Here is a 16830-nt window from a genome sequence, read left to right as displayed (position 1 = left end):
TTAATTATTAATTACCTTTTACTGAACCCGCTGTGGTAATAGTAACAGGTTTTCCTTGTATCCTAATATTTCAGAAAGTAAAGGAGGAGGGGGTGCTTACTCAACAGACGGGTGCTTGTTTGATATGATGGCCCCTGGGATGGGTGCTTATTCAAGGAAATACTGAAACTTAAGAACCAGTCACTACCTGTCGCCCGGGGGGGGGGGGGGGGTGCTGGAGATATTGGGGGGGATCATATGGTTTTCAGGGGGAGCGAATGTAGGATTATTCGTCGCCAACATAGTACAGAGGGGGGGGGGGCTATGTAAAATTGACTGCCAACGAGGGAGGAATCATAGGAATATTACAGAGCATAGGGGCATCAGGTAATTTCGTCGTGACACAACCAACATCCACAAACCACCCTCCCCCCCCACCATTGGTGAATGACCGGTCCCTTAGGTTATACAGTTCTGTAATAACTAAAACTGTTTTTGAAGCAAACTGTCTTTAGTTCAACAGGCCAATTTACGTTATCAACTCAGTTGATAATACTAAATTACCCTGTTATACTCTTCCACCGACGCAGCACCACAGGTTCTATAAAAACTTTCCCCTTTCATTTATTTGATTCTAGCTCAAGTTGGTTAAGTTCGAGTTATTCAAGTTGATACTTTTTGAAACTGTAAAACTATTTGCAGTTCTCTTTTGAAATTTTTTAAACGTTGAAAATCTGTTAAAAGCTAGGAAATCTACACTTCGTTTGTAATTGAACGGATCCGACCGAAGAACTAGGTATTGATTATTTCAAAACTGAATTTTGAAGTCGGAAACTCATTTGAATTACAAATAATTTTCAAAATCAATATTCATATTTGCGCTCAGTCGTGCACGTGGAAAGAGCTTATGAGTTCCAAGAAATCTAAGCGTCTTTCCTCGCTTCTTCGGAGTCAAAAAACTTTTAATCTCGACCCTATTACCTTGGCTATTATCGCTTCTATCCAAGTCGGTGAGTGTTTCTTACACTGGATTAAGTGGTTGAGATACCATGTCGAGGATTCACGCTTTTCACTTTCAAACGACGTTTCTTCAGGTAAATAACCTATCGAAATACAGTGCTCATATTTCTCGTTTTGGCCCTTGTAAAATTTATCTACAGAGTTAAGCTGTGAGAAGGAAGAGCGAAATACACATAGCACAGTTTAAGACAAATCCTCTGAGGCAGCCGCCATGACAGTTCTTCTTGAACGTGACTTAGTTGCAGCGTGAGAAATTCGTACTTTATTGTTAGTGAACTTATCGCTCATTTACTTTTTTCTATATTCATTCCTGTACATAATTTCTCAACTAGATTTTATCATTACAGCATTTTGACGAAAAGAGTATTTCAAACGTAATTAATATAGTGATCGAAAAACAAAGTTCACTTTGAAATGAAGCTTTATTTCTCGTGGTGGCAAACATGGATATTAAATACCATGGCAACAGTTGGCTTTTCCATTTAGGTCTAAGGTGAAAGGCCAAAGCCAAAGTTAGCGAAGTTATTGTCAATTACAGATTTTCTTTTCGAACGCTTAGAGATTTGTTGTGATAAAATTCCCTACTGCCTCTGTTCATTAAGAATAGGCACACTTAATTTGTCAGCAGAAAACGTGGTGACTCTAACCTGATAAGTTTTTCGATCCAGACGTTTACATTTATTATCTAAAATGACAATTACTCAGGTATGTGCGTATTATGATAAATTTTTCACCTTTTTTCATCCATAGAGCAGTATCAAGAGGAAAATATATCATTGCGAAGAAAATCAAGGAAGGATGGAGTAACATGACAACTTTTAGCAAGGTTAGATAACCGGCTTTTAGTATATAAAGAAGAAAGAACTAGTTATCTTGGCCTATTCGTCTGCGCTGCACGAGTTAACCTGGATTTAGCGAATGTTTGCAATTCAAAACTAACTCAGAAAACGATGAAGAACAACGGCAAAGTAAGAAATGAATCAAGTTCTTCACTGTCTGATTTCTTGGATCTCTTTCTGACTTTCAGTTGTTTCAGCAGTGTTCCTTCGAAGAATGAAATCTATACCATGAATACTATTTATCTGTTTCACCAACGTCAAGGAAATACATGTGCCTTATTATCATTGTGCATGGTTTGGCTATCCAACTAACCCACCAAGTTACCAAAGCAACGGTTTACTCCATCAAATTATCTTCAAGTTGTAAGATTAGGGAATAATTGTAAGAATGACATCGATCATCTAAATTTTCCTAGATTGTTTAAGGTTACTGTCAACAAAACAAAACTAGTTGCCATTCGGGTGGGCACGTGCAAGCCTTTAAAGACAAAACTAACTGTGTTTGCTGAATTGAATTATCAGCCTGCGCGTTACCGCGGACATCAAAACAAACTGGACTGTATTACTCAGCGGATAATACGCAAACTAAGGGTGTGAGGCTTTAATTTTTTCTATTCCCAGTGGATTCTAGGAAAATTTATCTTGAATTTGAACAAGTGCAAACATTTTGGTTGTTGTGACGTGCCGGGAAGTCACTGATTTTACTTAATAATAAATAGGAAAAAAAGAGGAGAAGGAGTCACCAAGCTTATTCATGATCGGCACTCATAACAGATACTTGGCCGGGCATTTTCCTGCAATTAAGGCATTCTGTTGCTGTTGCATAATTTGCCAAGATGTCATAAGATCTTAAAGAAGGCGTTCCTTTGATGTCAAAGTTTGGTCAACCTGCAACCTGATTGTTATGTCCCTTGAGGCTAAACACAATTAAATATATAAATGTTTTTTTAAAACTAAGTTATAGAATTTTTCTCTTTAGATCTCCGATAAATTGAGATTCTGATAACTTTTTCACATGCACTTATTACTTCCTACGATAAAGACCTTGAAGCTCAATTTTTGAATGTCTTATCCCTTGAGGCAAAAAAATATCAGCATGCTCCTACAGTTGTTATTAATAAATTTTTTTCAGGATGCTTTGTGAGATCTCTGATAAGGTTAATTGTCTTACAGTTTCTTACACAAATGAACCTTTTTTCAGATCAAACGGCTAAACTCTTGGAGCTTACGTATTATGAAGTTGTGTCTTAAACCAAATTAAAAGTTTCTACACCGAAAGTAGATAGTTTTATGTCAAACTTCCTCCTACGTTTGTCAACAAATTATATTGAACTTTTTTTTAAATCATTCGATGTTGATCTTCGAGCCTTAGTACTAACACTAAAATCCAGAGGCTATAACCAAATTATAAATTAATTTTTGTCTATCAAATTGCTTCTCGAGTTTACAATCAACTGACATAAATCTCTTTTTTTTGGGTCATTCCTACGGAAATCTGCGAGACTAATCATACGAGTTCTTACGGCTAAAACGAATTGGAAAAGCATGTTCCATGAATTGATGTTTGGTTCTCTAATTGCATCTTAGGTTTGTCAACGAAAGATATATACGTAATTTCGTTCTAACATGATTCATTAAAAATATTCGAGCCTAATCGTTAAGTCTTTAACTCCTAGATCAAATTTGTAGTTCTCCTTACTGTCAACCATACAATTCTTACGATGTTAGTTCTGAGAATTTAGTATTGAATAAACTTATTATCCCCAAATTGATATATTTCTTTATTCTCATCACTTATCTGGTTGATATTGTATTGATTTTGTAAGGAGAAATTATATGTTGGTCACTAGTTGGAGTTAGAGGGTTAAAGAAGTTTGAGCTCTTGAGCTAGGTCACCATCAAATTGCTTCTAATGTTTTTCATTAGCTGCGATAGTTTACTTCTTTTTTTTTAAAGAGATTTCATAAAAACATTTATGACTTATTCTCTAAATTCTGAACCCTTGAGGCTGACACCAATGGAAAGAGCATGCTCAAAAATTGATAATCGTTTGTTTAAATGTTATCTTCAATTCATATGGGACCTTTTTTTTTAGCGTGAATTAATGAAAATATTGGGGCATGATCATTTCAGTATAATGTCTGAGCTCTTGCGACGAAGACGAAATCGATGATGATGATGAGTTTGAGGTTACCATCAAATTGCTTCTAGAGTTTTTCATTAGCTGCGATACATTACTTCTTTTTTAAAAGAGATTTCATAAAAAACATTTAAGACTAATTTTCTAAATTCTGAACTCTTGAGGCTGACACCAATTGAAAGAGCATGCTCAAAAATTGATAATCGTTTGTTTAAAGTTTATCATCAATTCATATGGGACTTTTTTTTTAGCGTGAATTAATGAAAATATTGAGGCATAATCATTTCAGTATTATGTCTGAGCTCTTGCGACGAAGACGAAATCGGAATACTATGCTTCAAAACTTGATGATTGTGTCAACTGATAAACAACTTTTTGGAGTGACTCCAGAAACATCGTGGAGCCTAATGATCAACTTTATGATCTCATGAGGTTGAAAGCAAATTGATGTTTCTTGATTTGTCTGCAGAATTCATTCTCTCAATTTGGTTTTTAGTTTTTAATTAGGGAACATTGGGAGCATACGAGTCAGCTCTAGTGATTAGCGCTTTACATCCTAACATCAGTTTTCATATTCTCCATACTCTTCTCTATACAAGGACTAACAAGGAGAATTTGTTTAACAATCAAGAGCATCTTAAATCGTTGATCATTTCGATTATTCTCATGACCTTTATATTTGATTCAAGGGTGATCTGTAAGAAGAAATTAGAAGCCAATCTTAGGGGTTAAAGCGTTAAGAAAAAGAAAAGTACCATTTACTCATGAAAACAAGAAGTCTTTCTCTAGTGTACAAAATGGAAATGCGGTTTAAGTGTTGGTTTAATTCCTCACATACTTTACAGTCTTTTACTGCGTGAAATGTGGGTACACTCCGTCACGGGATTAAGGTTACTTTGTCCTGAAAAAGTATCATGAAACATTTTGTTTGCGAAGGGGATATTTGGATAGAAGAGTTAAGACGTTGAAAACAAATTTTTGAATCCGAGTTGCTTTGATTTACTGGTTGTACTTATTAACCAAAGCAGCGAACGTAGAAGTATTTACTGCCACCTTAAACCAAATTTACAAATGACGTTACGTAACAGTGGGTGGACACTAAGAGACTAAATAATCGCTCGGAGGACACCAAAGAAAAATTTTCGAAGAAATCAAGTTTGAAGTTTATTGATTCAAAGATTTTCAATGGGAATGAATTTATGATTCAATTCATAGCTTTCAAAGATATCATGTAAAGGTTATTAATTCACACATGTTCAAAAGGAACGAAAATATCTAAAAAACAATATAGTTTGATTTCATAAATTTTACCAAAGCTATTTGTCAACGAATAATATTAAAAAATACAATTTGGCAAATAAGTAATATGTAGCTTTCCCTGGTTAAAAACACTGCATAATCAAATTTTCTTATTATTTTTATTCAAATATTCCCTGACACGCACGATTTTTTACGCGCCAGAATTTATTTTAATGTTTTTATTTCTGTTTGTGGTGTTCGTAGGGCTCGGTGCGAAAGGGACCTTGCAAAAATTTTCTGATTCTGCTACTTTTTTAGGATTCCTCGAATAAAATTCAAAGAGGGGACAGTATTTTGTATTGGTAATGACTTTGGGAATGATCTGAGTTATGATTTAAGCAAGCAGAATCTAAATTTATGCAATTGTGGCTTGTGAATTCCTTCGTAATCTCCAGAGGAATGGCTGGCGAGCATAGACTAACTGATTGTTGTTGCTTGGCTGAAGTTACAAACTCTCCGCTAAAAATAAAATAGTTCAGTATTGATCCCTGAAAACAAGCAGACGAAAAGTTTAACTTGAAGCCATTTCGACGTCACCAGCTACAAAAAATGTCGTCAAATTTATCAGAATATTCTTCAGTTCACCAGATTTTACTTGTCTAACATAACCAAATACGTGCTTCTGCGACAAACCAACAATCTACTATTAGCAAGGTTTAAATTCCAGAGCAATTTCTAATTTGTGGTTTACTTTCATTTTTTTTTTTTGCAGGACCATGATGCTTCAAGCTCGAATCAATCAAGAAAGACTCTTATCCAAGTCTGGGGCAAGATTCATTTGGAAGTACAAAACATATTTATAGCACTTTTTCTAACATCAATACTTCGAGTCAGGTTCAAACGCCATATAATCGAGGACTGGAAAGTTTTGTTTAAAGTTTCTTACTTGTTTTTTTGGCTATTTAATTAATGTTAGCTGTGGTTTAATATGAAAAACTTTCCCGCCTAAAAACTTGTTGGCGCTAAAAGTACGCGTGATATATATATTCTGTAAGTAACATCTGTTCAAATGTGGCGAGTTTTCCCGCCAAAAGACTTAGAAAAAATACGGCGCTCAAAATACGCATGCGCCAATTTTTTTTTTTTGAAATCGAGTTGTATTTATTAAATATAATCTTCCTACTGAACAAAAATTGTTATCTTTCGTTTATTAAGATCTATCAGCAAGTCAATAAATGTTTTTGTATCATTTTTTATTTTCTATAAACCACAAGTTTCATATTCAGTAAAGTATTTTGTTTGTTTTATAAATAATTTCGATTAAATTAATAAAAAAATTTCGTATATATACTAAGACTTTTGGCGCGAAAATTTGTACCAGTTTGCACAGAGTTTCCCCTGGCAACTTTTCCGGCAAAAAATTTTAACAAGGCTTCCTATAAAAATTCCCGCCAAAATATAATTAAACAGCATTCTGTGCAAAAAGAATTGAAGAGTAATCACCAATTTTCTTTCACTCCTATAAAAAGTCAAATTATTCCAGAAAATACCATTTGATATTCTAACCAATTTTTTTCTTATGACTTCACTTCTTTGCACAAGATGATGTGTAAAAGTTCCGAACGAAAAAGCATCATGGCACGTTATAGAGCAACTGATCAAATATATTTAATTTATCTCCAATATTGTGAACAATTTCCTAATTTAAAGTTTGTTTGCAAATCCAATAGTTTGTTTTGTAAGTTTCCATCTTGCCGTGATGATTTTTTATTCGGAGTAAAAGATCTTTAAAGCCGCCAGTTTTCGAATGTAACACAGATGGAAAAAACTACCAAAGGCAAATGCCTTTATTCAAAACTTCCTTATTATAAAAATTTCTTAACTATTGGAGCATACTTTTTTAATTTGATTCAAGCCACGATAGCGAAGACATTTCATGCACAATTAGCTTCCAAATTTTTAATACTAACTTCGTGGAACAGTTTCAAAAACCAAGATGGTATCAGTTGGAACGAACTCTAGTTGATTTGGGCCGCAAAATTAGCTTCCACAGGTTTCTTTAATCAAATTCGCAAATAAATTTAAAATATGAGTAACAAGTTACAAAGTCGGAGCGAACGCTAAGCTTTATTTTAGCCTTTTCGGCTGACACTTGTCGATTTAGGCTCCTAGATGCGAAAAATAATTTGATAAATGAAATAGTATCAATTGTTGGAGCAGATTCTGAGTTCTAGGTTAGCCAAAAGGGGGCTATAAAAACTTAAAATTAGGCTCCAAATTATTTACGACGAATTCCTGCAGCCTATTATCCTAACGGATTTAAGTCAAACGCACTCAACACAGTCTGTTTTCATGTATTAATGAACTCAATTTGAAGATCAAAGTTTCATAGTTTCGTGGATCGTTTTACTTTTACGTATTTCTGTGTTACACCGAGTGACAGTCAAAAGATCTTCCTTCCACTTACATTAAGTAATAAAGAAACTAGTTACCACACATTTTAAAACCAAATGCCTGGAAATTAAGTGATTCATTTTTTTAATGCGACCTGATTCACAAGTTTTGAGGACTACCTAAAGATTTCGAAAGAAAGAACAGTTTTATATAAACCAGCAAAATGACACCATTGCAGCAAACGAGTCCAAAGTACTAAATTTCGAAACGAGGACATAATAAACTTATTCATTTCCATAAACTTCTCTTTGAATAACTCATTTGAATTTTTGGTTCGTGCTTCGATTTCATAAAATCATCATGCTTTCTGTGCAATTTTCTATTCTGAAATGAGCAAACAAATTTACAAATTCTTAAATTTCCTCGACACTCGTGATCACTTTGTATATGAAGGCACTGAACAGGAAAATGTAACTGTTTTGATTTTGGTAAACTATAAAATTCTCTAATTTTATTTGATCTGTATTTCTCATTCCAGCGTTTGTCTGGAAAAATTAAGAAAGCATAATCTATCAAAATTAAATAAAAGGTGACGAGCAAATAATAATGCAATTTTCTTGTTCGCGTGAGACAAATTTAATCCCTCATAACAACGAATCTTCGCTAATATACCTACTGATTGTTTACTGGTCAAAAGATTGGCTCGTTCATTCACGTTGACTTTAGTCCAATCTGTAAACTATTTCAACGTTTTGCAAAAAAATTCGCATCTTAATTCCTATCAAATAAACTTTTCTTGAAATACGAAAATCCGTGTTTCTACTTCGTAAAAAGGAGTCAATTGAAACTGGTTTATATAAAGGCAGATTTCAACTTCATCAGTTTTCCGAAAGAGCTCGTGACCAGGCATTAGAGTTTTAAAACATATATTACTTTTCATCGGAAACCGAACTCAGTTGATGGCGCAAAGTAACAGGTACACCTAAGATGGCACTGTATGAAATTCCTCAGCGTTCTTTGTGTGAAGCACAAATCCTCTTAATTATTTTTTGTAACCAAAGTTCCTAAACTTTCTGTTTAATACATATTATTCCGACAATGAATTTTCAATTAAATCAATAAGTTTTGACCAACTCTTTTTGCTGGTACCATTCAGTTGTCAATCGTGAAGTACGGGCGTCCGAGCGAGAGTAGTCTTGAGAGCTTTGTCGTCGAAACTAGCGACTGTCTTAATAGTCTATTGGTAGTAGTCATCAAAGTTGAGTGAATATATGGATATAAATCGAGGTTGCAACTTTTGTTGTAAAACTGATTGGTCATTTTGCAGTAAAGAGGCTGTTAGACTCAAATGGCGTTTGTCCGTTTACTGGTCAACTTTGATCAGTCTTTTCTGTTTTGAACCATTGGTGCCGGACTGCGTTAGTTTCTTTTTTAAGTCGTTTGTGAGGTGCCGATATTTGGTGTCATCTGTCTTCCTCAGGGTAGAAAAATACCTTTTCAAAGTCAGTCTTTGAAGATTGTTTTTAGTTGATGGTGTTCAGAAAAGTGATATTTGACGTAAAGAAAATTCGCCGCGAGAATGAATCAAACTCGTCAAAAGATTTCAATTTTGAACTCCAGTTTGGTCTTTGTTTGGGAAAAGTATTTTGTTAAAGTGCCACCTTGATTTCAACTCTTTGTGACATCAACTGGGATATAACTGTGATACTAACTGTTAAACAAACCAAAAATACTGACTGAATAGATTTAGGAAGCAAAATATTTTGAGCCCTCCAGTAAAAATATTTCACAATCACAGGTTTTGCTTTTCTCGAAGCTAACACCATAAGTAAGTCTCATTTCGAGTCGAAGAGCCGCTTAGACCGAGCAAGCGATTCGTACGAGACAATACGACGCGTTTGTTTAGATTTCTGAAGAAGCTTGGGGCGATATTTTCGTAAGTAAATGCTCACCTGCTGTTCTAGTGACATAAGAGTGCTTTCGTTGCTCATAGCTTCTTTACAGGTCCAGTGTCGTCTTCTTTTCAGAGTGGAATGTGATTTTCGGTATAACATACAGCACGTCTTCGCTCTACGAAGAACAGCGTGGTTTGCTGAAAATTCTACAACTACTGATGAATATGAATTAACAACTGCAGCCAATAATGGGCTGTTACGTCACAGATTTGGGATAGAGTTCTATTTGCACGCTCTGCCTGCTAATCAAGTATTAAGCTTGATTAAAATCATTGAGTGACGGTTTGGCATGTGACAAAAGAAAAAAAATTCACAGCAACTGATTTTTTCTAACTTGCGCGAATAAATAATTTTTTGTTATCCTCGTACGAAGGGAGCGTAACAAAAAGAGCGCAAAGATACTAATGACGCAGTGTAATTTACCGGTGAAGGAAAAAACACGAAGGAATCAACGCATTAATACTCCCCCATGAAGGGAAAACAAAATTAAAAGTAAGCAAAATATATTAAAAGTGCTGTCATTCTATCACACAGGGAGATAGCAACATAGGTAAAGGTTTACTCCTTATTGACTAAGTGAACAGCCGCACGGCGCATCGAACTGAAGAAGTTCTAACAGACAAGACTGATGATAGGTAAAAAAAGAAAAAAACAATAATGAGCAAAAATAAATATGAAGTTTGCGGAGGAAGATGCTCATTACTCTTGACTCAGTTTAAAAAGTCTATTCACCCAGTTGCCTGGTCGATCGAAGAAAGCGAATTTTTATCTACTCGTTGTTAGTTTTTTTTTCAGGAGAACGCAATAGTGTAGCCGCCGAAGAAAGAACGCCTAAACGTTTTTAAAATATGGCACAAGGTACCCCCATTTGATGTTCCAAAGAGTACCCATAATATTCCATCCCTTCCATTTTCACAGCCGCCCACCCCCCCCCCCCCCAAAAAAACTCTTGTCCACTACCTTTCTCCACTACTGTGCTCTGTAGAGAGCATGAGCAAAGTAATAGTGAGACTTGACCAAAGGGGTGCTCAAAGCGAAGACTATGCTATTGTGTAGTCAGACAATGTTTACAAAACAAAATATATCCTTACTATTTTATTATTTCATTTGATTGTTCAAATCCCCATCTTATCAATATCATCTTTATCTGTATTATACAAACCATAAATCCTTGTACAATTAGTGTAGGTAATACCACGATTTCAAGTGCAACTTTTGGTGTTAACAAGCATGAGTAAAAGACAACAAAATTGCACAAGCAAGTGGGCAAGAGCAATTCGTAGTCTTTGAAAACTCTACAAGTACTTACTACACCAAATTTTGAGAGAAATCACGTTATTACCTGTTAATAATGTACATGAAAAAACAGCACAGAAAGTCGAGAAAGACGAAATTTTGAAAGCATGCGTGCGCAGTAATTTGCACATGTGTTACAACTTTGCACTCGCGTTACATGAAAATGCACTCGTCTTCAGCCAATCAGAAGCACGTAATTTTTTCATGTATATTATTAATCATAAAAATTTGGTGAAAAAAGTTATAAACTGTTTCTGAAAAAACATAAACAAATCTGTAAAAGGAAAAATATAATATCTTTCACAGTTTGTGTTTTAAGCATCATCTATGCATGTGATGTTGTTTGCGTCACTGATATAAAAGCTTCTCTAAACTACAACTTAACCACGAGCTAAGGAGGCTTCTCTTACACTAGTACAAAATGGCCGGGTTTCTCTGATTTCCAATAGAGATCCTAAAGAAACTGGTATGAACAGCCTATTTTAAGACCATTTGTAAGTCACATTTTCGAGCTCTCCAGCTAAATCCACTCTCCATTATCAGAGGATTTCTCCAGATTGGCCTCCGCTTGATCTTCTTGAGGCTCAGATTGATCAGCGGTATTCCCGGTAAGTACCTCTGACGATAAGGCAGTTGGCACATCTTTTAATTCCACTTCAACAGCTTCATCATTTGTTTGCGATGGTTCGCACTTGCTGCTTACATCGTGGGTTTTCACCACATCATGTTTAGCGTCTGTATTGTTAACATCGCAAGATGCTTCAGAATCAAGTGTCCGAGTTACTTCAACAGCTGCTTCATGTAAGGAAGCAACACCACTCTCTCTTATGTCAAGATTTTCTTTCTCCATCTGTTCTTGTTGCGCACTTGAGCTGTCACCCACTGGTCTATCACTATCATTTTCAGAGCAGTCGCTTTCAGATGTTAATGTTATATTCCTGTCAAGTATCTCTGTCGATTCTGAAGTTTTTTCATATCCTTCCCCTTGTATCTCTTTATTGGAAATATTACACTCTTCAGCTTCGTTCTCTTCCTGCTCACAGCCATAGACCTCTCGTTTTAAAGAGCCAGATCTTGCTAAACTTGCCAACGAATCAGAATCGACGCTTTCGCTGTTCTCGGCGCCTGATACACTCCTCTCTAGTGCGCCCCTTGAAATCGACCCTGTGCTCTTATTTCCTTGTTCTGCAGCTGCACTTGTGGTAGACACATTTACACCAGAAGGTTCCTTTGTATCAGTAAAAACCCTGCCAGCCAAACTGGGCAAATCAGGGAGGTTCTCTACAGCTATTCCATCCAGTTCGCTGAGACTTGAATTACAGTCAAGGTCAAGATCGAGTTGGCTTTGCTCCAGAGATGCTTCGTCTTCAGAATCAGCCCCAACACCCGCTTCTCTCTCTTGCAGATTGGCCAACAGAGCCAGCATTTTCTTGTCTTTTCTCTTCTGATGGATATCGTCACTGATGATCTCTAAGGACCTCAAGCACATGGAGTAGTTGACTTTAGCTTCACTCAGACCCTTTTGTATCGAGTCCACCCTCAGTTTTAATTGCTGAAAGACAATTAGTAATCATATGTAGAGACTGCTTAGTTTATTATATTTCAGTTCCTGAGTCATTAAATTGTTGTGTTATGAATTTCATTCTTATTATTCTTCCCACACATGTTATCAACATGTACATGTACTTTCTTCTCAATGGTTAATAATCATGATCATATCATTAGGCACACGATTCACGAGAACAGACAAACATATCACAGAGAGGAAGTTTTCCTCTGACAAAACCAAATTCTATTTGCAAATTTGCATTAAATGTCTAACAGCCAGAAGTGAGACCAACTGCTCAGATGTTTGGTATATTACACCAGAGAGAGTAAAAAATCCTCTCTTGGTCTTAACGCTTTAACTCCCAAGATCTGATTGTCAATTATCCCATCTAGCTGCTAAATATTTCCTTGTAAATAAGTTACAAGAATTTGGTGTGAGATTGAAATAATAACTTCTACCTAGTAATTTTGTGTATTCTCATGACCTGTTTGCTGGATGATGTTTAGATATTACAGGGAGAAGTTACATGTTAATCACTTTAAACACCTACCCATAGATGACGATCAAATGACACTTTTTGAGTAAAGTAGGGCCTGCAAATTAATGAGAAAGATGGAAAATTTTTAGCTTTGTTGTCAATCTCTTTTGTCATGAGTGTGGAACAAAGAAGTGGTCTGAGTCCCTCGCCAGGAGTTGAACACCAGACCTTCCAATTTTGCAGTTTGATGATCTAGCACTGAGCTCATAGAGAGAACTCATTGGCAAACTAAGCCATTTACTACATTCATATATGACAAGTATACTGCATACTGGGAGAAGCATACATAATTTAAGACAATATTAGACAACCCAATAGACCTGCACATGTAGCTGGGCTTAAATGTTGAAGGAGTTTTATGACAAATTGTAATGATCGACTGAGTTGATAAATGCAAATTGGCCACTGTAAAGAGTTTCAACACTGACATTTCAAGCATCAGTACTTCCTCAATGACTCTGACAAAGGGCTGATGCTTGAAACATCAGCTTTGAAACTCAGTTGATAAAACCAAAATTATCTTGTTATACTCCCCCACTGATGCAGCACCACAGTTTCTTAAGCATTTTGCCCTCTTTATTAAATTGCAACAATTGTTGAGCACATAATAACACTTAGTGAGAATTGCAATTTTGAAATGAAATCTAAGGTTATCGGTAGTAAGATATAGTAGCTTACTTTGCTTTCTCAATAGATTTTTTCAGTTTGCTCTGCATAGTCCTGGCTTTCTGTTCCACTTCCTGGTAAGACTTGTACATTTTCTGATGAGTCAACCAACTCTCCTTTTTTTGATTTTCAGCCTCATTGACCTGTGATGTGAAAAACAAGTGACTCGAGTGAGAAGACAAAACAGAGGTTGAAATCTCAGCAGTATATTGTAACTGAAAAAATATTTTCTTCCTTGCAGATGGCTGGCAACAGAAATGAACAGCATCAACTGTACCAGCAGCACCTGTTTCAGTTTGTCTTTTCTAAATTTCACAATAATTCTACCATAAAGGGGGATCATGAATACACACATTTAACTGTTAACTCCCAAGATCTCATAAGTAATTCTCCTTAGTGTCTGTCATATAGTTCTTGTGATGTTAGTTTGGAAAATTTGGTATTGGATCAACTAACAATCCCCTAGTTAAGATTTTTCTTTATTCTCATCACTTGTCTACTTTATATTGAAATAATATTGTAGGGAGAAATTCTGTCTTGGTCACTCATGACAATTTGCTAAAGTCATGCAAAGTAACTGGTTGCTAAAGATACTTAACTGTATTTTTTAAGTATATGCATTGTGTCTGTGATGTGCTGAAGTCTACCTCTCAAAAATTGTAATAGCCTCACCTAGTGTAAGTATTGTTTAGTGTGTAGAGTAAACTAGTCATTTATTTAAAATTTGTGATGCAAGTAGTATAAGCATCACATAATTTGTAGTGTAAGCTAATTAAGAGACAAATCCTTTTGTTAGTGGTCTCTAACATGAGCATCATTAAGTATAAATAGCAATAGGGGTAGTGTTGTTAGTAACATAAGCATTGTTAGCATCATAGTACTGCACTGTTGTATGTAAGTTTACAGCTGATAGAGACAATTGTTAACCCTTAACAACCCATCATCAGTTAAAGGTATTCTCCATTCTGTTCCTCATACATTCCCTGGGGTGCTGACAAGGAAAATTTATGTAACACTCAACAGCTTCTTTTACTTCTGATAATTTTCTTTATTCTTATGACCTCACAGCATGATTCAGAGGTGATATTGTAAGGAGAAATTAGATGCTAGTCACTCTTAGAGGTCTATGCCTCCTGAGCATCTTTGGACAACAGAGAGGTGGTAACACTCTCCTTTCATTTCATCTTTTCATTTTTGATTAACATTATTGTAGACAAGTGACCTTTTGCAAAAACCCATTACATTACTTAAGTTATGGGGCTAAAAATACATCCAGATATACACTGTAATGTTTAACTGCAGTCAAGATATCCTCAGATGTGACAGTTTTAATGGGAAGTTGTCCAATGACTGACACTTATTTGCAGCTTTAATGCATTTTTACCTCAATTGTTGCCTGGTTGAGCATTTCTTGCAACGCTGTATCAAATGCTCTCTTCTCTCCACAGGAAAATACTCTCTGTTCAGCCTCATGCACTGTGTTCCGTGCACAAACATGCCTGCAACTTGCTTTTTCATACTGAAGAGTTGCTCTTTGTAGTTGAGAGTGAGCCTTTTAATAAAAAAAATACAATGTACTTGCCTTGAGCAACAATGGTTATCCCATGAAAAACCCTTCAACTCCAAAGATCTCATTGGTAATTCTCCTTAGAGTCTGATACATAATTCTTGTGATGTAAGTTTGGGGAGTTTGGTATTACATCAATTAATAATCCCCTAACTGAACATTTTTTCTTTATTCTCATCACTAGTATGTTTGATATTGTACTGATATTATAAGTTAGAATAAATTTTTGTCTTGATCACTCAAGTGAGTTGAAGAGTTAACATTTCAACCATGAATATATTGTGGTTCAATTTTATCCTTGGTTCAAATTTTACTTTCCTTTGTTTCAAACTTATAATCATACATTACAATACCCAAAAACATAAGGGAATATAATTTGAACCAAGGATAAAACTGAACCACAACAAATAACTAGGTAAACAAAGGTTACAATCATGGATCACTGATAACAACAGGTTGCCAAATCTTCAACTTTCCTAGCAAATTTAGTCACTAAAATGTTTATTGCTCATAATGCCACCAAAATGGTAAGAACTTGGTGTACAAAGTGGTCATTTGTATTTTCCCATACTTTTACTGTATTTCAGTCAGGTTATGTGTAACTTATTTGAGGTCAAATATATTGTCAACTTCTTTGCTTTAAGAACCTATTACATTTAGTATTTGTTCTAAAGGACTCCACCAAAAAGCAAGCTGATTTTGGCTTACAACAGACAGAAGACAAAAGTCTACTTAAGGTTTCAGACCACTCTCCAAACATGAATAACCATACATTTCCACAACCTTATGGACTAGAAGAATTTAAGCCTGTTAAGACAAGTTTGAAGACAAAAGTATCTTCCTAGAATAAAAAATTCTACCATCTCATACCTTCCGCATCTCTCTGAGCACATCATAAAAAGGTCTTGCCTTTTGAATACACTTCCCTAGCTTTTTTGCTTGATCATCTAGATGGTAGGTTGCAGCAGCCATGGTCTGGCGGAAAAATGCCCTAGCCTCCTAGATAATACAAATTGAAGTAAAGACTTAACTCTAACATGTTTGACCAGAGTTGTTCTTATATTAGTTGCAGCAAGTTAACCTCCTGGGGGGCACTCAGTAAATTACTAATGACTGCCCTCAATCAGTAGCTATTCTTGGCCAATCTATTTTTAACATCGTAAAGAGTTCAAAAGCTAATGTTTTGAGCATTAGCCCTTTGTCAAAGTGAGAGTGAGTCCTTCATCAATCACACTGATATCAGCTTTTAAATTCCTTACAAGGCTTATTTTTGTTATCAACTCAATTAATCATATTAAAATACCCTATTTTTAATATCAATTGGTTGAGAATAGTATTTTGGAATGTATGTTTGATCATGCCTCACTGGTCCTGAAAAGCCCCATTGTGGGAAATGGGTGTAAAGAGTAGAGATACCAGCAACCAGCTTTATGCGAGAGAGTGGTGCTCCTCAGGACCCAGAAAAAAAAACACCATTTAATTTTCATGAAGCTGGCATTAAGTGGTAGGAATCAGTATAAGTGACAAAAGGGTTTGAATATTTCTCTGTTTATCACATTTTGGTCCCTGATTATTTCTAATGTCATAATTGTTTGTAAACTCCAGAAAAGTAAATTTACTTGCAGTATACATTAGTTCAAATTGAACA

General features: G+C 35.5%; 1 protein-coding gene and 1 long non-coding RNA gene across 2 annotated transcripts in view; one reads left to right on the top strand and one right to left on the bottom strand.

The window, feature by feature from the left end:
* Positions 1-859: 859 nt before the first annotated feature.
* Positions 860-6312, top strand: LOC113682815 (uncharacterized). The gene is made up of 3 exons (XR_003447319.2): positions 860-1073; positions 1750-1825; positions 5990-6312. It is a non-coding gene; the product is annotated as an uncharacterized LOC113682815 (long non-coding RNA).
* A 4334-nt stretch (positions 6313-10646) lies between these two features.
* LOC113682806 (SH3 domain-binding protein 5-like) overlaps positions 10647-16830 on the bottom strand; it is an 8102-nt gene continuing 1918 nt past the window's right edge. The window contains exons 3-7 of the mRNA XM_027199991.2: positions 16053-16181; positions 15000-15167; positions 13628-13758; positions 12962-13004; positions 10647-12414 (exon numbers count right to left, since the gene is read on the bottom strand). Of these exons, the coding sequence (XP_027055792.2) occupies positions 11383-12414; positions 12962-13004; positions 13628-13758; positions 15000-15167; positions 16053-16181 (1503 nt within the window). The 3' untranslated portion in view covers positions 10647-11382. The remainder of the gene's footprint in view (positions 12415-12961; positions 13005-13627; positions 13759-14999; positions 15168-16052; positions 16182-16830) is intronic.

The sequence above is a fragment of the Pocillopora damicornis genome, chromosome 9, assembly GCF_964200805.1.
Source record: "Pocillopora damicornis chromosome 9, jaPocDami1.2, whole genome shotgun sequence".
NCBI classification, from domain to species: Eukaryota; Metazoa; Cnidaria; class Anthozoa; order Scleractinia; family Pocilloporidae; genus Pocillopora; species Pocillopora damicornis.
Note: the sequence above shows the minus strand (reverse complement) of the source record. Positions and strands in the feature narration are given on the sequence as shown.